General features: G+C 58.9%; 1 protein-coding gene across 1 annotated transcript; it reads right to left on the bottom strand.

The window, feature by feature from the left end:
- NALF2 (NALCN channel auxiliary factor 2) lies at positions 1 to 24,906 on the bottom strand (the record flags this gene model as incomplete). The annotated part of the gene is made up of 3 exons (XM_082323177.1): positions 1 to 422; positions 982 to 1,153; positions 24,136 to 24,906. 3 exons carry the CDS (start codon positions 24,904 to 24,906, stop codon positions 1 to 3), a joined length of 1,365 nt encoding a protein of 454 aa, XP_082179303.1.
- Positions 24,907 to 25,115: the final 209 nt, after the last annotated feature.

Genomic DNA, 25,115 nt, shown 5'->3' with positions numbered 1-25,115 from the left:
TCACTCGTCCCGTGCCACGCTCTCCTCCAGGGCGGGCAGGGCCTCCAGGCTAAGCCCTCCGCCGGCCGCCCCGCTGCCGCCGTGCACGCTCGAGAAGGACACCATGGTGTGGAGAAGCATCAGAACCAGCACGCACAGTCTGATCCTGCTGCTGCCGAGGCGAGACCCTGCGGAGACCGGCAGCAAGGATGGGGAGTGGGGCTGGTGGTACTGGTGGTGGTGGTGGTGGTGGTGGTGGTAGAGGTGGTAGTGGTTCTGCCGCTGGTGATGGAGGTGGGGGTCATGGCGGTGGAAATGGAGGGACTCTGACGCTGTGGATTTGGGGGATGTGTTGTCGTTGCTGTCTGGGGGGTGGTCGCAGGAGTCCCATTGCACCTCGCAGCACTTGGCCTCCTCGTCAGGCAGCTGGTTCTCCAGCAGCCCTGTGGGAAAGAAGCAGAGGAAGAGGAGGGAGTCAGCGGGAGACCGCAGATGGGGCTGCAGAGGGACCGAGCCCCAGTGTCGGGCAGAGCCTGAGAACCGGGATGCCCAGAGACCCCCCGGGACCGGCCCCCAGTGCGGCTGTGAGCCTGCGCGGACCAGCGTGCAGGCAGAGACTGCAGCCCTGGCATGTGTTCAGGACACCCCAAACGCTGCTTGTAGCGGTTAAATGTCCTGGCCCTGCTTTAACCCCATCACCTTCAGCCCTGCTTTAGCTTTCAGTTAGAGGTAGGGCTTCCATTTCCCGCGCTAGGCTGTGGGCTGTTGCTGTGCCTCCATTAACCACTCACACCTCACCCCCAGACGGCCACGTTTTGGCAGTCAGGCAGCGCTTCACGTGTTTCCACGCTGTACCTCCTCCCCTTCCGCCCCAAAAACCCTTCAAAATCTGGCATATGGCTTGCAAAGCGTGACGGGGCTCATCAGCACCCACCCCTGCCCCGTCCCCGCGTGCGCCCCGGGGGGTGCAGGAGCCCAGCCCCGCTCCCCGGACCTCCTTACCCGTACAGATGAAGCCAGGCAAACCTCCATAGATCAGCTCGTCATTGTCCGGTAACACAAACGGGCACCTGGTCTGCACCTCCAGGCAGTATTGCTTGCATGGGATCCGGTGTCGGCACTGTTGTTGGGTCACGTTGAAATACTCGGAGCACAGCCAGGCCTTGTAGACAGCCTAGGAGAAGGCACCGAGAGGGACACGTCACCCTCCAAACGTCGGGGCAGCTGAAGCATTGCAAAGACACGGGGTGAAAGGGGAAGGGAGACCTCCTCGTAGCTCACACGAGATGTGTATCAGTATATCGGGGTCGCTTACTGAACTCACCGATCAATTAAAATAAACCGCTAAAGTGCTGGGACTGTGGAACTCGCCTAACAAACTAAACCCACCACAAAAATAAAGCTGATTAACCACATGGACTAACGTCCCCGACAGACAGACACTGCGACAGACCGCGGTGACTCTGCCAAGACCGGTGGCCCGAGAGCTTGGTCCATCACGCAAAAAATTCAAGCACCGCTTATCGCCTGTCCCAGAGCATCCTCCTCCTCCCCGAGACACCCCGCCGCTGCCCCGGGGCAGGGTAGGGATTTACGCCTCCTCTGGAGCGCTTTGGTCCCCATCAGCTCTGAACACGGGACAGCAAAACAGACTGGGGGTCCAAATTCATTGGGCATTTCCTAAGGTCTCTGCCTGCTGGAAAAGCTGCTGGCCAGAAGCAGGCGGGCACTGCTGGGATGCAGCGCACGCAGCCGCTGCAGCCGCAGGCTCGTCCCTCTCTGCCACCGAATAACACCTTCCTCACCTCCCCACCTGCCTGTTCTGGGGGAGATTCCCAATTCATGGAAACCTGGCCCTTTTCACTGCGCTGTTTCTTTTGGCTTCAAGGGGCAGACCCTGGGGGGAAGACGTTCATTTTACAGGCCTATTTTGACACTCCATGTACCGAACAGCAGCACCGGTACCCCTGTGCTCTCCGCTTGGTTAGAGCTGTGCCTGGCAACATTTCCAGAAGCAAAAGCAACCTGAGGGTTCACCCGCGACCGCAGATGCAAGGCTGTGCCACAACCCCTGCCTCTCCAGCCCTGGTCCCCTGTCCCCGGTCCCCCTCCCTCGGGTCCACCACCATGGACAACGGAGCTTTCATCTGCAGCTGAGATGACCGTCCTCAGCATCTGCAGCTGAGATGACCGTCCTCAGCAGAAGCCAGCTCCTGAAGAGAAAGAGGCAGTGGTTCCCTTCCACCCTCCGTGCGTTCGTGCCCATCGCAGCCGGCCGGGCACAGCCCAGATGGCTTCGGTTAGGACCCTATCTCCCGCATCTCCCTTTATCTCCCGAGCATCAGGCACGGGTGGAAATTGTTTGTCTTCGCTCTCTGTAAAAGGGAGGGAGATCTCTTGTTTCTCATGGTCAGCAGTCATTCCTCAGCCTGCAAGAACCCATGACGCCGCTGGGACGAGCAGAATCCTCCCTGGCGCTTCCAGCTCATCTATGAATGTATCTCGGCACTAGCGGCAGAGTGAAGGTCACGTTAATGACCACATCCAACTTCCTTTGAAACCAACTAGAAAGGACTCCCCGCGATTCAAAGGGAATGAATTTCCCTCCTCGGCATGCTTGGAGAAAACCCTCTGCTCCTCCTTCCAGCTGCAGTTTTATTTTCTGGAGGCTTTAAAAACATCGCTTCTTTGTTTCCCCATGTTCCCATAGATCCTTATCATCGTTTGTTTGGACCATGGTAGTGTCTCAGGATTAAAGCTGGTTGGGAAATTCTTGGCAAGTTATTTTAGTTTCTTTATTTTTTTCCTGGAAAATGCCAAATCATGAAACTCAGAATTTTCATGGAAGCATGTTAATTTTGGTGAAACTTTCATCACAAAAAGTTTAATCGGGACCAGAACACAATATAGGGAGCAAGCCTTTCAGAGCAGTCAATAGCCCTGTGGTCAGAGCTTTCAGCTGGGATGTGGGAAATGCAGTCCTGCTTTTTCTCCCTGGCCCATTAGATGTTAATTACTTAGACAAAGTGGAACGGCTCCAGAGAAGGGACTGAGCATGAGGACACAAGCGGGAGGGAGAGCTTCGAGGTCTGGATCTGCATCTGCCTGAGGTGACATCCCTGGGGCCGAGGAGGAGGAGGGAGATGGGCAGGGCGAGCACAGCCCCTGCTCCAGAGGTGCCACAACCCCAGCTCCAACCCACGTCCTCCCCACCGGCCTCCGCTCCCGCGGGGATGGCGTCGGGAGCAAGGGGACGGTGGGACAGCGAGGGGGACACAGAAGGGCTCCTCGGCGGGGTGGCACGTGGTGCTCCACAAGCACGATGAGCTTTTCTCCTTCGGGAAAGCATCTATCACTGCTCTCCACGGGACCTCAACAGGACGTGAAGGAGGGTCAGACATCTCAGTGGGCAGTGACACCTTACGACAGGTAGGACGGAGAACCAGAAGGTACCAAATGGGCTTCAAACCAGCCACCGACTGTCCGGGACTTAGCCAGATGCGACACATCCTTACTTCGGTCCGAGGACTCGGCAAGTCCCTGCCTCGACACGACACTGTTATTTACTCATGACTACAGACGCACGCGTAATTGGGAACAAAACAGAGAGGTCCCTGCCTCAAAGAGCTTGCAGCTGCAAAGACACGCTATGCGATAGCCTGAAACGTGGGGATGCCTCCAGGAGGGACGTACGAGGATGGCGACCGAGACACGCGGCCCCAGGAGAGCAGGCAGCCGCTCTGCAGGCAGCCGTCCCGCAGGCAGCAGCCCCCCACGCAGGAAGGGGCTCTGGCTCACCGGGCTGAAGGCAATGCCTTCCCCTTCTCCCTGTTAGAGGGCACAGGCATCCCACCGCAGCCCACCGGGCTGGGCAGGCAGCGGGCAGGCAGCGGGCAGGCAGACAGACTTGCCCCCAGCAAGCACTCCCATGGAAATTGCTATGAAACATGTTTTCCAAAGAGATTTTAGGTCTATTGGAGATTTAAGGCATTTGGAGTGGGGTAAATTTCCTTATTTTCAATCTTCTAAAAATTAGTTATTATTTTAATTATTAGTAATTACCTGAGTGAGTTATTTGGGCTGCCTTTATAGGCAACAGAGAGAGGGCATCCTGCGGACAACACATCCCTCTGAAGCACCAGGGTACCCCCAGCACCCCAGAGCGAGGGGGCTGGGGGTGCTGCTCTCTTTCCCTGTTGACTGCAGAGGATTTCTGACAGCAAGTGTCGATCAGCTGCTTGAATTTTAAATGGCTGAAGTTGGGTGGGATGAATTCCCCCCCAAGTAATAAAGTTTTCAGGATTAAACACTGGATGCATTAACTACACCACGAACAGCCTGCAAAATTAAACAAGAATTAAGATAAACACCAGAAAAAGATACCTTGCCACTCACTTTTTGTGATCATTTGGGCTTTTTCTACGCGTCTGCCAGTCACATAGCACCAACAGCGTCCTGCCACTTAAGCCTCTCTCTTGCACACGCTCTTCAGTGCTCCATAGCAATGAACGATAAATAGCAAAGAGGTGAAGCACATCGTTTAGACACAGCTCACAGCGTTATATTCGCTCACAAAAATTCTGCTGCAAATGCTGAGTGACAGCACATGCAACAGCAGGCCTCAGCATCCATCCACAAACAGGTCATGGATGGGAAAGGGGTCAAATCTGCAAGGTGATCCACAGCCAGCACCCTGCCCGGGGCCGGCAGCGGTGGGTGCTCCCCTCCCCGGGAGCTGCTCCACGCTTCCCCGGGTCCCGAATCCTTCGGCGGTGCCAAAGGGACACAGAAGGGCCACACGTGGACCCTCACAAGAGAAAAGCGATGTCTGCAGGGTGACTGCTCCCTAAGGACAAGGTCACGCGTCCTCCCGCCCAGCAGCCCCAGGGGACCTCCCCGAAGCCCAGCGCAGCCTGCGTGGACCCGGACGGGTACCGCCGGCGGCCCGGCCCCATCTGCCAGCCCGGACGGGGCGGCTGGAAGGCCCAGACGGGACCCACCAAGTCCATCCCTCCCGCTCACCCTGTTTTCCAGGCCCTCAGCTGGCTTAGCGTTAAACGTCTCCATCAGCGGGACTTTCTCGCGTTTCCCGAGGAGGTTGTTTAACGCTGAAAGCACTTATCTCGCTGCCTACAAGTTTTCCTTCATACTTGACCTACATTTTTCCATCCAAAAGTTCATTCCCTTCAATCATTCCGTAAACCATCCATCTCCCTCCTCTGTGTTTACACATTTCTAATATTTGCAGATGTATCACGCTCCCCGTTTAGTCATAACTTAGGCAAGCTCGACTGATTTACTCTCACATTTCCTGCGAATCTCCCTCCCAGCCCTTTAATCATCTCTGACTCTCCCCCGCGCTGCTTCCCAGGCCCCGGCCGCATTCACAGCTCCTGCCTGGGGACACGTGGAGCCCGGCGAGGAGGGGTGCTACACCGGGTCCCCTGCCAGGGGACTGTGGCTGTCACCTGCACTGTCCCAGCTCCGGCTTTGGGCCGCAGCAATGCGCGGTTCGGCCCCGCAGGGAGAAGGGGCAGCCGGCACCGGAGATTCCCAAAAGCTTGGTAGGAAGGAGCTTGGGCTCACAGCATCGTTTAGGTTGGAAAAGACCTTCAGGATCATCAAGGCCACCCGTTAACCCAGCGCTGCCAAGCGCACCACTAAACCACGTCCCTAAGCACCACATCTACCCATCTCATCCCACTCTCCTGCAGAAACACAGCTTGCACAAGCAGACTCTGCGTGAATCTGCACGTTTTTGCCCCCAAAATGTTTCTGTTGACTCCTATCAGGGAAGTCTGGCAGAGGGTTGGGGTCTCAGACAACGACATTCCCTTGAATTTAATGAAAATACTGAGTGAAAGGCTGCAAAGAGCTGGTGATGCCTCAGCCACCAGAGAGGGCAGAGTTGGGGCTCTCACCTAGAAACTGTGACCGGGCGCCAGGATTTCCCGGCTGCCTTCCCTTTTCCCTTTCCTTTCCAGGCACCCACCTGCCCAGAGGGAAGAACCGGGGCCGTGCGGCTGCCCTGGTACCAGCCGGCCCTCGCCTTGCCGAGCCGCGGGTCCTCCGGGAGTTGCGGCAGGCGTTCCCACAGCTGTGCATGATGGAAACTGCCCACGTCTCTTCAAAAATAAATACAGCGAAGACCCGCTGGTGCCGCAGGGTTGGCAGCTGCCCCGCTCCACCAGGCTGAGATTCGGGCAGATCTCTAGGAGATGCCGGCATCCTCCCGTCACGCGTCTGCAAAGATCAGTGTCACAGGCAAGGAGCAAACTCCCCGGGATGCTCAGGCAGCAGCCTTACGGCTTCAGTTTTTCAATATCTCTGAGCTTACCCCACGCAACCTGCTTTCTCTTGCCGTTATAAATTATATAAACACCATATATAAAGAATTTAGGACAAGCAGAAATTTATTCTCTGCTTAAATCAACGGGGAAAGCTCGCTGTTTTCCATCCCGGCCCTTTACGGTTTCCTCAGGAAGTGAGTTTGGTCGCAATCAGCATTTCTTCCATTCTGTTTTTGCTTTTGGCTGATCTCCAGCCTGGCCAAGTAAATATAAGTGACCTGAACTCTGAGAAGCTCTATTTCAGTGCCCTCTTCCTGCATTTTTAGCTCAGAGGACTGGCTAGGTGACTCCAAGAAAGCACAAGGAGTTGTGCTGCCTAGGAAAGCGGCCAACTTCAGACACCCAATTTATATATGAGGAGGAGGACAGGCTATCTATCTGCATCTGAATTTTGCAGGTGTGCCGAAATACCCCATCATAAAAGACATTAAAAAGAAACAAAATGAACTGGATTTCCAATAGCGCTCTAATTAAGCTACCTGTCTGCTCACGCTTCCACTGATATCTGAAAGCAGCAGTCAGACGGATGGCCTTTTCGCAGGCGCTTCTGTGCCAGATTGAGTTCCTTGCTGCCTGCACTTCTGCTGCCTGCACTTCTCCTGTTGCCTCCTGCCAGTACCAGGATAACATCCCCCATCAAACAGCTTTTCCAGAGTCCTTCAGCGTTCTTAGTATTTCTGCACAAAAGAACGTACTCATTTTTTAAAGTAATTTGGCTGTTTCAATGCCAATTTAGTTGCTGCCAGTGGTTTGTAAACACTGGCATTGCCTGTTGAACCACCCCAGCTAAATTTCGGGAGAACCAAGGGGCAGGGATGGAGGAGCATCCTTGGGATGCAGCACCTTTGCAGAGGACGCAGTGCCTGGGATAATCTGGATGCCCACCGGGACCGCCAGCTGTAATTAACCCAACGAGCTGCTGTATTCCCATTAGAGCAGGAATACTTGGGAGGTTTCCCCCAGGAAAATTCTGCTAATGGCACAGGGAGCCTGGCCCAGCTGCAACGACCCCGCCTCTGTAATTAGAGGCAGGGGCAGCTTCTCTGCAAGGGGGATTTGCAGACCGGAGGGGCATAACGAAGGCAGAGAGGGAAGCAGGAAACCTTCCCCTACAGAATAATCTCATTCTGCATAGAAAAAACAAGACTTGGTGCTCGCCCTCTGCTAACCTCAGGCCTGAGCATGGCGGGGGTTTCCCCCATCCGACTGCCCGGGGCACCCCCAGCACGGTGCTCCTGGCCGATCCCCCACCCGCGCTGCACCCACCAAGGGACGCCGAAGGAGAGCGGAGCTGCCGACCAGCAGCAATAAGAGTTTCCCCCAGGTGCAGGCGAATCAGATGCTTTGAGAAACCGAGTGTGAGTTTATAGCTTGGCAAAGCTGCCCGGGGCTGTATTTAATTGCAATAACATTGGGCTCTGCTGACTAATCTGAGGAAGCGCTGGGGTCAGCTCTGGAAGGAGACCCGGGAGCGTGCTCCGGCCGGCGGCTGGGGGGCCACGCTGGAAGCTGCTGGGCTCTGCCGTCACGCCTCTCCTCCTCCGTGCTCGACCTGGCTGCAGCGGCGCGGGGCTGGGGTGGTGCACGAGCATCCCGCGCTCCCCGCCAGCCCCACCGGCCTCGCTGCTCCCTCGGACCAGGCGCCCCTCCGTGCCAGGGAACCTGCCTGAAGCCCTCCTCCCAAAACCACCCCGTTCGCCTGCGCCCGCAGGGAGCTCACTCACGTCTTGCTCGTCGGGACGCCGTGTGTGCCCAGCCATCAGCTCCCGGGTGGGCCGAGAGGAGAAATCCCTGCCTGCCCCTGCCAGACCCCTGGCCGAGAGCTGCCCCCTCCCCTCCCGGAGCAGTTCCTGGGACTCACATTTCCATCATGGCCTGAGATGAGCATCTGGAGTGGCTGCGCCTCATTAATCTTGGACACAGGGAAATGAGTACTGCCAATGAGCCGCTCGGGCATCTCTCCAAGCTCTGGCACATCAGGATGCAGCGCGGGAAGGACGCGGGGGGGGGAGAGAAGAGCCCCCTTGGATGGCAGAGGATTAAGGGAATGCTAACGTCCACGGCTGGCCAGGAGGAGTCACAAACACAAGCTGCAATGTCCAATTACCATTGTATTCAATTACTGCCGCCTGCAATTCTGACATTAACAATGTTGAGCTTTTTAAACAGCTTTTTTTTTTTTTTTTTTTAATTAGCCTTGCTATAGGCTGTTCTAACATCATATCTGTAACAGCTGTTTTTTTGGTAACTTCTTTGATCGCTCTGGAGCTGCGTTATCCCCGCCTCGCCACATTCACATGCTCTCGTTTAGGGGGTAGGAAAAAACCAACCCAACCCCAAAACCCAACAACTGTGTGCAATTTTTTTTTATTGTTTTTTACTTTTTTTTTTTAATACATAACGTTGACTCGTGCCTGGCGATGACAGCGCTGGAGCCGCGGATCCTCCGTTTCACAACCAGGGGAGGCGAGGGCTGGGGCGCCTCTGCCCATTGTACCCCAGCACCGTAGGGCACGGAGGGGAGTCAGCATCCGCGGCTCCGGGCACCGTGACGGAGGCTGCCAGCAGGAACGGCGTGGGATGGGGCCGGGTGCTCGGTGGGAACGGGGCCGGCCGCACGCAGGCTGCGGAGTGCTGGGAACAGCACCAGTGCGAACCCCGGCCGCTTGCCAGAGCCGGTGTTCCTCAAACATGGCTGGAAATGCCGTGCCGTTGGACTGGCATCCCGGCTGCTGCCCACCAGGGCCGGCTGGCATGTGCCCGTGCCGGGCTCTCTGCTCCCCTGCAGCCTGCCCATCTCCAGGGTTTGCTTTCCCGTTAGTTTTCCCCCAGCCATCCCATGCACGACAGCAGTTTGCATCCCGGCTCGTCCCCCCAGCGCTGTGACCGCGCGGCGTGCCGGGGCACAACGGGCACCGGGGAGGCTGTGCCGGGTCCGGCGCCCATCAGGCTCGTCCTCAGGGAGGGTCCTGGGCAGGGGAACCCCCGGGCTCCCCAGCCACAGCTTCCCACCCACGTCTGGGACCAGATCCACGTCCCCTGACCTCACTGATGAAGTCACTCCCAAATTACTCGGAAGCAGCATAAATCAGAGCTACGCACTCACAACTCCTTAGTGACTTCATGAAGAAGCTCATAGTTTTTAGCATTTTAGTGTTAATTCCCAGTTCTTGGATTAAAAAGACTATCCGAATGACCCTTCTTTTATAGGAAAAAAAAAAAAGCCCCCCCAAATAAACCCCCCTCCAAGCTACTCAAAACAAGTCTGAGACACACACAACTCCCTAAGCACTCATCTCTCAAAACTAAGAGAAAACAGCTTTACAGCGTGACCTCCACGCACCTTACACGCTCAAGGCCCAGGTAACAATCCTACGGCACTAAAGTTCCTGATACCGGCTAGCTCGACGCACACCTTGGGAACACCTGGAGCGGGCAAAGGACGGGAGAACAAGCATCTCAACCTGCCTCTGCAAACACACGCACACCTTCAGCACCCATGGGTGCGCTGGGCCCGGGGCAGCCCCAGGCACTGGTTAGCAGCCCAGCTCCCAGCCCAGGGATGCTATCAGGGGATGGGCACCACATTTACAGGCTCATTTCTTTGCTAATCTGCTCATTGCAACCGAGGGCTGCTGCGTGCAGCGGCCAGGGAAAAGCCTGCTCTCATCCCAGCAGATGCAACTCTCGCCTTGGAACAAACCCAGGAGGAACAGCCCGTAATTGCGGATCGTACCGAAATGGGAAGCATCCCCGGGAATAGCGGTGCTCGCGGCCTCGCTTCGGACACCGGACAGCCCTCGGCAGCACCACGGCCGGGACTGCGCTTAGCAGACATGGCACTTGGCATCCCAGCGCGGCTGTGTGGCTGCATCTATCTATCACACAGCCAGCAAGAAAAAGAAATAATCCCACTAATTAACGTCACAGCTGGACAAATGGAAAGGCAGCGACCACTGCCAAGCCCCCTCGCTTTCCACAGCTGGTACCTGCGTGCCTGCATGTTGCAGGTCCCCCCATTTCCCTGCACCCCCATGCACCCTCCAGCAAAACACCCTCTACAGACCCTCGCTGGGCTGCAGGGTCAGAGCACCCAGTGCAGGAGCCGGCACTGCAGCCACAGCGACGCCGGGTGCAGGGGCAGAGGTGCGGGACCCCGGGCCACAGGGCAGGCAGTGCTGCCCGCTCCCTGCCCAGCGCTGCCCGGAGCCCCTTCCCTCCCACCGCAGCTCCCGCTTTGCCCGGTGCAGGTTTGCTGCGGTGGCCCCGTGGCCATCGGGACCCGGACGGGGCTTATCCCCGTGGTTCAGCTGCCTACCTGCAGCCACCCAGCCCTGCACGACCGCTCCTGCAGACCCCAGCCCACTGCAGCAGGCTTTTGATACTGTACCACTGCTTGAAAACATTACAATTCCCATGAAATCATATTTTCATTTAATTATCAAACTCCACCTTGGGGTTCTTCCTCCAAGGGAGGATGATGATGGGGCAGAAGGACTCTGCTCACTGCTGCCCACAGAGCCCAGCTCTTGCTCCAGTGTATGTGATGGCGGTGTGTTCGGTCCCCCCTGCACCCTGGGTCTGTCCCCTCTCTTCGCCCCGTGATTTCTTCTGGCAGCGACTACCCGCGCTTGGACAGCGTCTAGGACAATGTGGCCCCGGTCTTGGTGGGCTGCCTGCAGGCGCTGCTGTTAAACAAATGTATTGAAACCAAACAAAATGCACATGGAGCCTGCTCCTTCTGGAAGTGCCTCGGAAGGAAGGACTGGGCCCCATTGTGCTACAGGCTGCACAACACCAGCAGTAGATGGCCTCTGTCCTGAGAAACGCCTGATGCACACAGGCCCGCCAGCACAGGAAAGGCAGAAAGGACCAGCACCCCCACGCTGAGCCTGCCGAGCGAGAGGGGCAACAGTAAATCCAGACCGCTGCTTCTGCTTTCCTTTCAAGAAGGGTTTTGGCTGGGGTTTAGAGAGAAGACCAGCTCACCAGGAAGGCAAGGCCAGGGCAGGAGCATGAAGGTATGCCTAGGAAGGGCATGGACACCAGGAGAGCCGGCCAGGAGACTGGGACAAACCGCCAGTGGCCAGGGAGCGAGCAGCTTCTCCTCGGCATCTGGAGGGCTTTGTCCTTCTCCATCTCCCCTGTGACACCGCATGGCCAGGACCCAAGGGGAAAGGGTCGCAGGGGACCCTGCCGGCTCGCGAGGGTTGTGGCACACCAGCACAGGCATCATGGCCCCAGCCAAGGGGTGGGAAACACCAAAACAGACTGGCATCACCTGGCCCAGACACACCAAACCAGACTGGACAGTCCCCAGCATGGGTGCACCCACCCATGTCCTGCTCCTGCGAGTGAGCCACAGAGGAGCAGGGAGAGGGGACAGCTTGGTCACCCAGCCATCACTTTCTGGGGATGTGCCAAGTCCTCCCTCCCAAAAACACTCCGGTTACTGTGCAGCCAGGGATGCCTTTCGGCAGGTCCCCGGAGCCCCAGCCCTTCCCTCTCTCCTGCCGCAGGGGTGCGACGCTGCTGGGATGCTCCAGCGTGGAGCTCACCTTCCACCTCTGGGCAGGGGAGCCCGGCGCCCTGTGCTCGCGGCCAGGCTACGCCCCTGCACTGGGGCTAAGCCTTCGGCCTCCTGCAGAAGCTCCTGACACCACACTTTTTCATGGGAAGGCCCGTGGGAAGCAGACGAGGCAGAGTCCCATCACCGGTGTGCGGCCCTGTGGGGAGCATTTCTGCGCTGGCCCCTGGCAGAGCGGGGCTGGGAGCGTGGGATGCTGGAAGGGGTCACGGCAGCAACAAAACCCGAATAACCCAGTAACAGAGGATGAGCGACTCCAGCTACCCACCTACAGGCTGGTCAGGTGTCATGACAGGACAATGGTGAGAAATGAAGTTTCTCCCCAGCAGCCAGCCCGAGGCCACGGGAGGCTCGAGCAGCTCCAGCGACGCAGATGCTGGCTGCAGGAGTCACCGAATAGCCGCTCCCTCCCAGCCCCCAGCACACGGTCCTGCCTGCTGCCTGGCAGAGGCAGCCGAACTAAACACTAATGCCAAGAGATGGCGAGAGCAGAAAGAAGAGCAGCAGAAGGCAAGAAAAAGCCAAGCAGAGGCTGGGAGAGCAGCATTTCGCTCCAGTGCAGCACTTTTTAAGCAGCTACAACCACGGCTCAGCTATAAAAACAAGGAGAAAATGTGGATGTCGCTGGGGGAAGCATCCCATCCCAAGCGCTGCTCTCCCGCAGGCAGCGGGAACTCAGCTGCAGGATGAGGGGATCCAGAGGACCATTAACCAGCATCCTAAAAGTAACTCCTGGGGGCTTCAGAGCACCTCGGAAGGTGTTAGGGCTCAGCGAGGCTGGCAGGAGCGCTGCTCCCAAGCCGGGATTTCTTTGCAGTAGTTGCACTAGCCAGCACGGCTCCTGAAAGATGCGTGCCCATCACCTGCCGGCTAGCCCCCCGGTGAGGCTGCAGGTAACCGGTGGGTTAGTTAGCAGCCTAGTCTGCTATCAGCTCAATTAGTTAAAAAGTAATTAAAGACTGCTATGAAGCTGAAGATGAACACGATCAAGTCGGGACAGAGGGAAAGTCAGGTCCCTGCAATCTATTAGCATCGCTTGAGGAATTCACTCCCATTAGATACTGCTGCAGCCAGGAGCTTAGCAGGATTCAAAAGTAGATTAAACATTTATACGGATAATGAGAACATCCTGTTACATCAGATAGGATATAAAAAAATAAAGGCTAGACACTTCAGTGCCACGAGTCATAAATTACCCACCAGCTGATGGGGGCGAGGAAGAAGTTTCTCCAGCAGAGCGGGTCCATCTACCTTCCAAGCAAGCACTTAGGCTGGAGCATCGTTTCTGGGAGGGTGCAAGTGCCCAGCCCAGCAAGGGCTATGCTGCAGTGTCACGACAGGGCTGCCTTCGCAACTGATGCATGTGGAAGGGCCCGATCCTGCACATTGCCAGGAGCCCCTTGTTCTCACTCAAGTGCTGGAATGGTGCACAGCATCCTGCAAGGTCTCATTTTGCATGAACGGGAACACAGTGTGGTACAGGGTCTAAGGCACACCCCGTGGTGGCAGGGATCATGCTTGCTGCACGTCACTGCAGGGTGAGCAGCAGGATCTGGCCCGTCCCAGCTCCCTCCTGCAGCAACCAGCAGGGAGAGAGGAGCGTCCCGCCTTGGCAGCCCGGCTCCCAGGCACCTTTCGCGGTCAGAGGGAGGTGCACAGCCTCCTGCACCGACGCTAGGGTTGTTTAGGCAGCTGCAAGGGCCTGTTACACTTAATTTGTGTGCAGAGTTCCCTTAAGCGCAGCAAAAGATGATCTCCTAGATGCTTATCACCACTCCTGGCAGCTTCTGCTGATGGAGACAACGGGACTGGACATGGCTCATGTCAGATCTGAGAGCTGGAACCTCTTTCTTCATCCCCAGCTGAACACCGCTTGCAGAAATCTCCCCCTCCTTTCCAGGTGGGCTTTTAATGTACCCAGGGAGGAGGGGAAAAACCCAGGATAACTCTCGGTCTCTGCTGTGAGCAGCAGGCAGATGCTCCTGGCCACCACCGCTCCCCCTCAGGCAGCCTCAAGGGATGTGCTCCTGCAGGAAAGCCCCATCCCTGCTGCTCTGCCCTGGAGCAAGCCCAGGACAGGCTAGGGCTCTCCTCCCCTCTCCGCAAAGCTGCCGCAAGCACAGCTGCACGTCTGCTCCGTCCCTCTGTGCCAACCCTGCCTGCAGGCTGCCTCCCCTTCCCGGGCCAGCAGCCAGGATGCAGGCAAGCCCCGGGGGCTCCCCCGGCCGCTGCTGCCTGCCAGACCCTTGAAAACCTGACCCTGGAGGCTCGGGGCCGCGGGCCCAGCACCCCGTCACCCACAGAGCAAACGGGTGCAGGAGGCAAGGCAGCGAGTTGCAGGCAGGGTGCTGCCAGACAAGGGGGTGAGCAAAGGGGTCGGCATCTTTGGTAACACTAACACACAGACTTGAACTTCCAAAGCATGGCATGAAGGTTAATTACCCGCCGCAGAGTGGAAGTGCTTCCCCTGCATTTCCATAAGCTGGAGGCGTCCAGAGAGCTGCCCCGTGCCCAGGGCTCATCGCTGCCACAGGACCGTGCTCCGAGCCAGCCGTCTGCCCCAGCAGCTCCTGCTGTTCCCTGACAATCCCATCTTAACAGGAGGGCAATGAATGATGACAAACAAGTAACGCATCACGGCAAATAAATGCTGCTCTTGCATACATACACAGAGACTTCTGCCGACATTGCTTTGCCAGCTGTGCTGCAGAGGTAACTGGGGACACTGGGCAAAGTTCAAACGCCACTGAGTCAAACACCTCGATTACTGCAAGCACCTCCTCACATATATTTTCCACATCCCCAACCAGCTCGGTATTGGGCTGCAATGCTCCAAGCGCCTCCAGCCCCAGGAACGCCAGCAAGCAGGTTTGTTTTGTGGGCACGGCTGGGCTTAGGGCATGGGGCAGGGAAGCTCTGCAGCCCGCTTAAGAGAAACGCCCTCACACAGAGCTACTGGGGCCATTACAAAGACCCAAATAACTGAAGGTTGTATAGATCCAAACCACACACCCAGAATTCACCTAGATGCTAAGCAGCAGGCAGCAAAAATCACAGGACTTTGGTGTTGCACATGCCTTGCCTGCACAAGCGTCCCTCCTCAACAGGCAGGCAGATGCGCACCATGGCCACAGAGATTTCCAGTCCCCGCCAGTCCCGTGGGAAGCAGGGCTATGCTGCGGGGGGATGATGGATGCACTGGACAGGATACAAAATTTTGCCAAACACAAACAACAAACAGCATTTCTACAGATGGCGTTTCTGCAAGCAGAAAAACCCCAGGGATCAAATAAGGATCTGGAGACGGCATCCAGGAGCAAAAAACCCCGACAGCACTAGGCAGCCAGCACAGGGAGCCAGCAAAACACTGGTGCTTCTCCACGCCAGCAACACCTCTCCTGTCCCCTACCCGTGCCTGCTCCCACCAAGCAGCCCGAGCACTCGGGTGGGACCAGGAGGAGCAGGGGTGCCCGGACACCTCGGAGACCTCTGGGATGGAGGTGGGAGCGGGGACTGCAGGGAACATCTCAAACACACCCTCAGAGAGCTCCGCAAACTGAGCCAGCATCCGCGCACCCAGACATCCCCTCTCCCCACGCTGGGGGCTGCAGGCCCGTTAGCAACAGCTCCCACGTGGGCTGCCAGACCCTGCCTGCACCTCCCGCCCAGCCAGGGCTCGGGGGGCCGGGACTGCCCCAGGTGTGGGGAACACGCAGGGGAGGTGGCAGCTGTGGGTGAGGACTTCTCCCTGCCTCCAGGAGCATCTCCTGCCCTGGTCTGCAGAGGCAGGTCTGAGCAGCGGGCGAGCTGCCGAAGCAGCGGTTGGTAACGTGGCTGCCTGGGAACGTTCTGGCTAAAGGTTTTTTCCCCTTTTTGAAAATGCCAGCTCTTGGAAACTGAAGCATCTCATGGGAAGACAGTAGCTCAGAGATGCTTTCCTGGTCTAGAATGGAAATCCTAGTGAAACCAGGTGGAGGCCCCCCACAAGTGAGGCCAGAGGGGCCCCGGGGTGGGAGGAGGGGGCTTCCCCCCAGCAAAACCAGGACCTGCCCCTACCCGTCCCCAGCAGCCACCAGAACCAGGGGCTTCGGGGATGATGCTGGAGACCGTGCTGTGAGGAATAAAACATCCAGAGGAGAGCTCCTGTCTAACCTGAGGCTGGCGATAGCTGCTCTGTATCCTCGAGCATGAGGACTCATCTCTCTTTACAGCTTACTTCTTGGTTACGGGGTCTCTCCGCCATCCAGGTCCGTGGAAGATGACACTGAAGACCAGGAGCGGGTCAGGGAGAGACCCAGGTCTGGAGGGGGCTGAACTTTGCACTCATATTACATTAAATACAAAGATACGGCTCTTGCTCCCCGTGCACTGGTCAGCCCCCACCGCCCTTCCCAAACCGCATCTGTACAGAAACTTCCAAGAAAATCTCTGCTTGTCTCCTCTCCCTCCGGAACGGCCACCCCTTTGCCCTCCTGCAGCCTCCACCCACCAGAAGCGCTGCAGAAGCTGCTGTGCAGAGATAAGATGTCAGCCGAGCTGCCAAAGACATGCATCTTTGACTCCCGAGGGGATAAGCAGGGCAGGCAGCGCTTCATTCTCCAGCCGGGACCAGGAGCACCGGGATGCTCCAGCAGGCAGGGCTCTGGAAAACCAAAAGCTTGCCAGGTGATGCTGTTTCACGCTGCCTTTTTTAACACAACGGCCACATGAGTGGAGTCTGGGGGAGCCCACGCTGGCTGTGTGCACCCAGCACTGCTCTTCCCTCTGACACACCGGGATCACGGCAGGGAGAGAGGCCCCAGGGAGAAGCCAAGAGCAAAAAACAAGCAGGGAAGAGACGCGAGGCTGAACTGGTTGAGCCTCCCTAGGCTCTGCTCACAGGAGCTGGGGCTGCAGGCAGCGTGGACAGATGGCTACTTCTCGCCCAAGCAGCCTCCGTGTCTCATTCACAGATTTGCTGTCCCTGAGTCATTGCCCTTCAAACGACAGCGGAGCCGAGCATCCTCTGCGTGGAGCCAGGCATGAGTCACATCCTAATGGCATCCCGGTGACAGCAGGAATAGCCCCTGGCAGCCAGGTGTATCCTGCACTCCTGCCTCTGCTGCCTGCCTGCCTGCTGCCTCCCGCCCCGGCAGGCAGCTCTGGAGCTGGGCAGCGGAGGAAAAGCCCCGTGGGGCATCTGTGGGGCCAGGCCCGGGGCTGTGGGATGTTTTGATGAGACCCTGCTGCCTCCTGGGGCACGGAGGGGCTGGCGCTGCTGCGGCCTCGGGGCTCCCAGGTGCTGAGCCCTGCGGTGGTGCCTGGGGTCTCTGCCACGCGGAGAGGCCAGGCTGCGCGTGATCCCTGCTGTCCCTTTCCTGATGCAAAAGATGCCTGTCTCAGATGGGGACCACGTGAAGCCCTTTGCGTAGGCAGCTCCAGCGATGGCCTGGGTTCAAGCAGATGCCATGTGCATCCCCTTCTACCTCCTGGTGCCTGGCGATGGGGAGGGTGCTGCCTCCTCTCCCCCAGCAGCGCAAGGATGCTCGCACGGCTGGCAGGCAGCGTGACACCAGCAGCTCCCTTTGTCTGTGGGGACACCGCGTATCTCTGCCTGTTACAAAAAGCAGCATGGCATGCCGTCCCCGATCCTGGCCACCCCAGGCAGCCCGTAGCAATGGATGCATACAGCAAGGGGGGACCGGGGCGGGGCTGTGTCATTTTACCAGGTCACACATTTTGCCGATACCATCGCACACGCTGCTGAGCTCACTGACTCCCAGATGCTGCCTGCACCCAACAGAACCACACCACGCCGGACGCTTTCCAAAAGGCATTGCTAGCTGCTGAAGTATCACACCGCGCCTCTGCCTCCGGGGCCGAGCCTGCTTCTCCGAGGAGCCATTCCACCCCGGCGGTGAAGCCCCCGTGCCCATCGCGCTCCCAGGGATGGGCACACGCGGAGAGGAACCCGGGCTCGTGTGCATCCAGCACCGGCGGCGGCAGGCACAGCCGGGAGCACGCGGGCGCAGGAACAGGCGCTGGCGCCTGCGTCACTTGTAGCTACTTGGTGACAGTTTGATGGAGACAGATCTCTCGCCCTCCCTCGCACTCGTCCCTGCACCATTTGCCGACCTGCCTGTTGCTGCACAGAGACTTGCTGCCTTTATAAACTTCTATTTTTTTTCCTTAAGCACTAGTGACAGACATTAACAGGCGAGGACTAACAGACAACCAACCAGCCCAAAGCAGGCAGCCGAACACCACCGAAACCAGTGGTAAATCCCCCCCCATCCACACCACCACCCACAGCCCAGCCCGAGCGCTGCAGGGGGAGCACCCCATGGCCGCTGCCCCCACCCCAGGCTGCTTTGCCCCACGGCCACCGCGTCTGGCCACCAGCCCACCGCGCACCCCCAGGCACCTTGAGATGTCTCAGCCCCAAGCAAAGCTCAGGACGGTCCAAGCACCAGCTCAGCATCCCCCTTCCCTCCTGGCTCGCAGCGTTCCCACGCACCTCGGGCACCGCTGGAGCATTCCTGACACCTTGACACTTTCTTAATTACAGAGCAAACTCCTTTCATCAGCCAGCTTTTAGTTCTTCTGTTTTTCGATCTTTGAGCTCTGTTTTCAAGCATCTAGGTGGCACCCGACAAGGCGCAGGACTTGGGCTGTACCAGAGGCTGTGGCTGCAGTAACTGCACGCCTAAACACATGCATTCCTTTTGTTCGAATTCTTCATACAATTTAATCACATCTTTGTGCAGGGCTGAAAAAAAAATTACCTTTGCTTATACAGAATTGGTGTGTAACGCGGAGCTGCGTGCTTGGCTAAGCTCGTGCACATGGTCTTGCTAAAATTGCCAAATTACGTACTGTGCTGATCCACAGGAATTACTCTGGAATTTACTCTGGAAGTTTTTTCACCTCATGAAATGCCAGTAAAGCTCCACCTCACCGGCCAGGCTTGTTTCTGAGGAAAAGCTGCAGGTGCAGACACCAGGGCTGCCCGGGTGCTTGGGAGCAGCTTCTCCCCTCCCGGGCACCGCTGCTCCTGGTGCAGCACCCACAAGGCCACTAATGCTGCAAGAGGGGTCCGGGCGCCCAGCCCAGGCTGCAGCTTTACAGTCACCCATCAGCGGATTCACTGCAAGCTGCAATGTTAATCTAACTCCACCCTGGACTTCACATTAAAAAAAACAAAAAAAACCCAAAAAAGTGCAAGATTTTGGTGAAACCACCTTTGCTGTGGGTCCCAAGGGACCTCCCCTCTGCGCGTGGGTCCCCACGCAAGGAGCCATTCAGGCTCGGAGCCAGAGCGCACCAAGTTGAGCAGCATTTTGGATAAGCCCAGCGCAGACAAACTCAACTCGAGCTGCTTTTGTGGAGGTAAAACACTGCTTTGGTTCCCCCACGGGGCATCCCTGGCTCTGGGATGCCCCCAAGACACAGCCCTCCCAAAGCTCCTGGCCCGGCGTGCTCGGGTTTGCAGAAGATGCTCTGCAGGGAGCGATGCTCAGCAGAGACGCCGATCCCTGATGCCGTTTCTGGCTAAACAAGAGCAAGGAAACAGGACCCCCGGAGGGTGCGGAACCCAGGCACCGCAAATTTGCTCCCCAGCCGCTCGGCGTGGGCTGTGCCGCTCGGTATGGGCTGTGCCTGGCGCGATGCCGTGGCACCTTACAGCGGGGACCGGCCTCCATCTCTCACTGCATCGCCTGCGCACCCACAGCAGGGAAACACCAGTACGTTGCGAAAGCCTCGGGAGTGAAATCCTGCCCTGCCAGGCTCCCCCAGACGGGCTCTCTGGTAGGTAACGGGAAAACCAGAGGTGCAGAAACAGATCTGGCCAGGGCCGCAGCGGGATTCAACAGCCACTGGCCCCCGCGCGCAGAGAAACCCTGGTAATCTAATATAATTTGAGATGCTACAGGTCCTGTCCAGCCTCGCCTTCCCACCAGCGCTCTGTTACCAGCCCCGGCCCTGCAGCTCCTGGCTGTCAGTCCTCCTCTCTCCGCAGCTTTGTTTCTTGCAACCTAATGAGTCCTTAATTCAGCAGGCTTTGTCCCATAGATCTTGATTTACCCTAGTACTGGTGGGAGCGTGTACTTTAGGAGAGCTCTCCGTAGCGACTGTTGGCGAGGCAGAGAGCACAAACACAGCGCTCTGCCTTCAGAGAAGCAAACCTCTCATCTGGTGGGGGCTGCGCTGGAGCAATGCTGCTTTTTGCCTGTTCAGAAAGACGGAAAACAGGCACAACCCAGCCATGAGCATCCCGGAGGGCATCCCTTTGGAGGGATGGGGATTTCTTCCTGCACTAAGTCCTGCAGAGCCCAAACCGACGGCTCCCACGCCGCAAGGGCTGCCGCTGCCTCGCGCTTCCCGAGGGACGTTCAGCTGCAGCATCCCCGTCCCCGGGCCGTGACCTCCTCGAGCCCTTTCGAAGGATGCTACTGACGTGTCAGCACAACCGCTCGGTGCCCCAAGTCCATCGCGTCTTGCAGCGACAAAGGGTACAAGTGGCGCAGGAAGAGGGGAGATGGAGGCGGCAAGCAGCTGCTCCCGACCCGTTTAAAGAATTTTCCCTCTTACAAGCAGAAGAAACCAAGTGTTTTCCACCTCTTTTATGTACATCACCACTAACGAGCACCACGACCCCAGCAGCTGGCACTCAGGTCTTCTTAACTGACCGAGCTGAAACATATTTCAGAATTTGGATGGACCTTGCGGACCCGCTTCATCCTCCCCTGTTCGCATGGTGCCGGGGGACCTGCCCGCGAGGGGCTGTGAGCGCCAGCCTCCGCAAAACCCCATCAAATGCAAAATGCAAACAAACAATAAACCCGAGAAACGTATTTTCACGTTTCACTGTCTCTCAGCCATAGGGATTTTTGGTGTTAGTTGTAGCAGTAAGAAGTAAAACATTTTCAGAGTATGATTCGGAAGCTGTCAGTGCTGCACGGGATTAACAACAACGTACGCAGAAAGTGGGATCAGCCCGGGAATTATTTCCAAGCAGAAAATAAAAAGGCCTAGGAGAATAGTACAGCAATGAGTAATCTAAGCAGCTGAATTACACAGAGACCCCACCATTTCACGGCATTTCCATCTCCCGCAGCTGCCAGGAAGATTTTGGCCCAGCCTTCCCTGCGGGCTCCCCCGAGCTCCAGGCACGGACGGATCCAGGGTTTGGATACTGAGGATGCTGCTCGCCTCCCCACAGCACCTGCCTGTCCCCCGCCGAGCACAGCACCCCAAAACCAGGGCCAGCCCCTGGGATGATTTATCAACAGGGAACGACGGGACTCCTGTGTCCCTGTTCCTCCTGAAACCAACCCGCAAGCTCAGCTCTTTCCAAGTCTTTAACCCGGGGTCGAACCTGCTGCCGTAAGAAGGACCCGGCTGCTCCGGTGGGGCTTTTGTGGTTGTTTTAAAGCAGATGCAATAAAGAGCCCAAATCACCGGGGTGATTCGGCTGCCAAGGAGCTCCGTGTGTGCTGTTTATCGAGCCGCACTGCTCCTCGGGGATGAAATTACGGGGGGATACGTGGCTCTGCAGAGGGAGGCTGTGTGCAGGTGAGCTGGAGCTGCTTTGTTTCCCCGCCTTCATTTTTCCAGCCGCTATTATGGAATAGGAAGGATGCGAACGGGAGGCAGCCACGCGGTGCAGGAGCCCCGCTCCCACGGCGAGCACGGTCCCCTGCCCCGCGTGCTCGCCCAGCCCCAGAAATATTATTTAAATCCTGTTTACCCGGCTACAGGGCTCTCTGCAGCCAGAGTCCTGCTACAAGGATTTTGCAGGAGCCTCTCGCGCCGGCGGAGCTGCCTATTATGTTTTCCTCCACTCCTCTCCTATTTTGCTGTCATTTGCTCTCATATGTTGCTACCATCGAGCGGTAGCTCTCTGCTGTCGCTTACAAGCAGTCATTCACATAAGCGGCGTGCAGCCGCAAGTCACATCACAAAATGCAGTATTATTCAACATCTGGATAGGAATTACAAATTCAGCCCGCTTTAAAAATCCCGCCAGCCAGATTTTCCAACGCAAGGAGTAACCGCAGCCCCTGCTGAAGTCCAGGGGACTCAAAATCAGGCCAAAACTCGCTCGTCACCACCACACTGGATGAGTTTGGCGTTAGCCTCATTTCACAAATGGGGAACAGCCACCGAGCGGGTGAGGCTGAGACTCGCGGCTGTGCAAGTCTAAAGTAAGGCACCTAAATACGTATTGAAGCACCTTAAATAAGTGGCCTGATTTTCACGAGAGACTGAAACGAGTGGGAGCTGCGCGGGCTCGGGCCGGTGCGTGCAGACTCGGGCACCCGCACTGGAAATTTCCTCGCGGGCGGCCCGGGCGAGCACGTACAGGATGGCCCTGCTGCTGGCGCCCTCCTGTTGCTTCCCAAATGCCGCCAGCGAAATGGCAAAGCCGGTGCTCGCCGAGGCTCTGAGGACGCAGCCGCCAACGTGGCAGGGAGCAAGTGCGGAGGCACGCGCCTTGCCGCTGCTACCTTCAGCTCTGCGTCTTCTAAGCTCGTTTCCTGCTTTCTCATCAAGGATGTTAAGACCAGGGACGCTTAATGAAGACTCATCTAAGCACAGCTCTGTTTCTGGATGCTCTACAGTGCACGGGAACATCTCCTTGCCCAAGACTCAAAGGTAACGATTATTTTCTTATCTCTGTTTGCTTCTCTCTCCAGGTCTCTATACCGTCGAGCACAAGCAAGTCAGACTCAGCAGAGATGGGTGCTAAGCCTGAAGCGAGGGTGTCTGTAGGCTCTAGCGGACACGGCACAGGAAGACCCCGCTTCTGCCGGGCCCCCGGGAGCGGGAGCAGCGCAATGGCAGGCAGCGCTGAATCCCTTCATTCACCGCGGAAGCGGAGCAGCAGGACCAAACCACTCGGTGCAGGCTGGATACTATGTACCTTTGAAACCGCAGGGGGAATTTGGGCAAGCAGATTGTAATTACCTGGCCTGGCACCGGCCCAGAACGCCAGCACTAGCTCCTTTCCAAAAGCGGCTCCTGACAAAAGCGATGCAGGAACGCGGGCCTGAGAGCGGCGGCCAGGATCTCGCCGTCGTGCCCTTGATGAAAGGCACCACCTCGGCGTCCCCCGCGCTGCGCCCCAGTGCCGCTCCCGCGCTCTCCCAGAGGACGAGCGCCGCACCGAGAGCCACCCGTGCCACCACCGCAGCTCCAAGTGTCCCTCAAAACTCTCCCAGGAGAGCAGCAGCCAAGCCCCATCCTGTCACAGGGGAATGCTCTGCCATCGTCCCTCTGGGGACGGTGCTGTAACACACCCCGCTGCCTCTCCCCCAAGACACGGCTCCGAGAAAGGGAAAGCAGGCTTAATTACCGAGACCATTACGCTTCCCAGAGGCGATGTCCGGAGGGAGCGCACACAGGTGAGCCAGGCAGCTCGGAGCAAGCGGAGGCTGGAGAAGCCATGGCGCGGGGGCTCGGGAGAAAGCAGGGGAGCGCCCAGCGGAACCGCACCGGGCTCCGGACGGAGATGCGACCGTGGCTCTCGTTTTGGAGAGGAGATGACACTGTGCTGAGGCTCGATCTGACTGATGCTGGGGGGGGCAACCCATTCACTTTCGGAACACGGACCGTGCTCTGGGGCTGGGGACGGTTGGCGACGCTGGGGGGATCGCCAAGGGGGAGGCGCATCCCGGCACCCCGGCCCGTCTCCCTGGGGAGAAGGGGTGGAAGGGCTGGAGAACCGCCGCTGCGTGCGGGCAAGGGGCTCCGGCACCGTGGTTCATCTCAGGTCACCGCCTGTGTACACACCCCAGCTTATCGACGGCCGGGCAGAGCCCCGGGCTGCCCCAGCCCCGTGCAGCCCCCTTCCGCAGCAGCAGCGGGCCAGAGGCAGCGGTGAGGGGCCCCACACCTGCCCTGGCTCAGCCTGTGGGCACCGTACAGGGGTGCAGGTGAAGCTGGCGGGGAGCGGGGTGTCAGGAGGCCGCGTGTGCGCGGATGGGCGCGAAGGGCTGCGTGAGCGCACGCGCGCTCGGGCCGAGCCCCGCTCTGCCCTCTCGCTCCCACCACCCCGTCCCAGCTGCCCCGAGGGCTCGGACCCATCCGAGACGCAGAGACCCTCAGCCCGCGGGCCGGCGGGAGGGCCGCGGCACCCTCCCGCAGCCGGGAGCCCCGGGGCCGCGGGACGGCGCGCCGCTCGCCCCAGTCTGCCCGCCCGGCGGCGCGGGGGGACCCCGGAGCACCCCCTCCTACCTTGCAGTCCGTCAGGCAGGATCTGACCGAGTACTCTTCCGATTGCAAGTACTTCTCCAGCAAGAGGTCGAACTCCTCGTATTTTTCCTGAGCGTGTTGGTCCAGCCGCTGGTACGCCTGGACGCAGCTGCTACAGGCCTCCCCGCCCAGCGCCCCGGCCGCCGCCACCACCAAGTCCACCATCAGGTTGTCCACGCTGCAGTCCAGGCCGTCCGGGCCGGCCATCTCCCGCAGCAGGTCCCAGATCGTGTAAGTATCACAAAAGGAGAGGTTGAAGTTCCTAAAGTAAGCCTGCAGGAAGGTCCTCTTGGAGGAGGGAGAGGCGAAGAAGGGGGCGGCGGCGGGGGGCGAGCGGAGGGGCGCGCCGGCCGGGGAGCCCCGCGGCCGCTGCAGGGCGTGCAGCCGGGCGCAGGCCGAGTCCAGGTCGCCGCGGGCGGCGGGGCAGGGGCTGGCGGGGCCGGGGGCCCGGCTGAGGTTGCCGAGCAGGGCCTCGCAGCTGCCGCCCGCCGGCTCGGCCGCCAGCAGGGCCCGCGGCCCGCGGCTCCTCGGCCGCCCGGCGCCGCTCCGCTCCCGCGCCCGCAGCTTGGCCCCGGCGCAGAGCCACAGATGGTCGGAGAGGAGGACGGTGAAGAAGAGGAGCGAGGCCAGCGAGAGGCGCCATTTCTGCGCCCGCTCGGGGTCGGCCACCGGCTTGTCGCTGCGGCGCGGCGCGCAGCACACCGCCCCGCCGGCGGCGCCCCCGCGGGGGTACATCCAGGCGCCGCGGATCATGCTGCGGGGGCGGCCCGGGCCGCCGGCGGCGGCGGCGGCGGGGAGCGCCGCGCTGCCGCCGCCGTCACCTGCGGCCGCCGCGCCGCCCCGCCGCCGCCGCCGCCGCCATGCCCGCGCCCCCGCCTACAGGCCGCCGGCCGCCGCCGCCGCCGCCGCCGCGCTGCCTCGGCCCCGCCGCCGCTCCCCGCCCCGGCCCCGGCCCCGGCCCC

The sequence above is a fragment of the Platalea leucorodia genome (assembly GCF_965183815.1).
Source record: "Platalea leucorodia genome assembly, chromosome: 10".
NCBI lineage: Eukaryota > Metazoa > Chordata > Aves > Pelecaniformes > Threskiornithidae > Platalea > Platalea leucorodia.
Note: the sequence above shows the minus strand (reverse complement) of the source record. Positions and strands in the feature narration are given on the sequence as shown.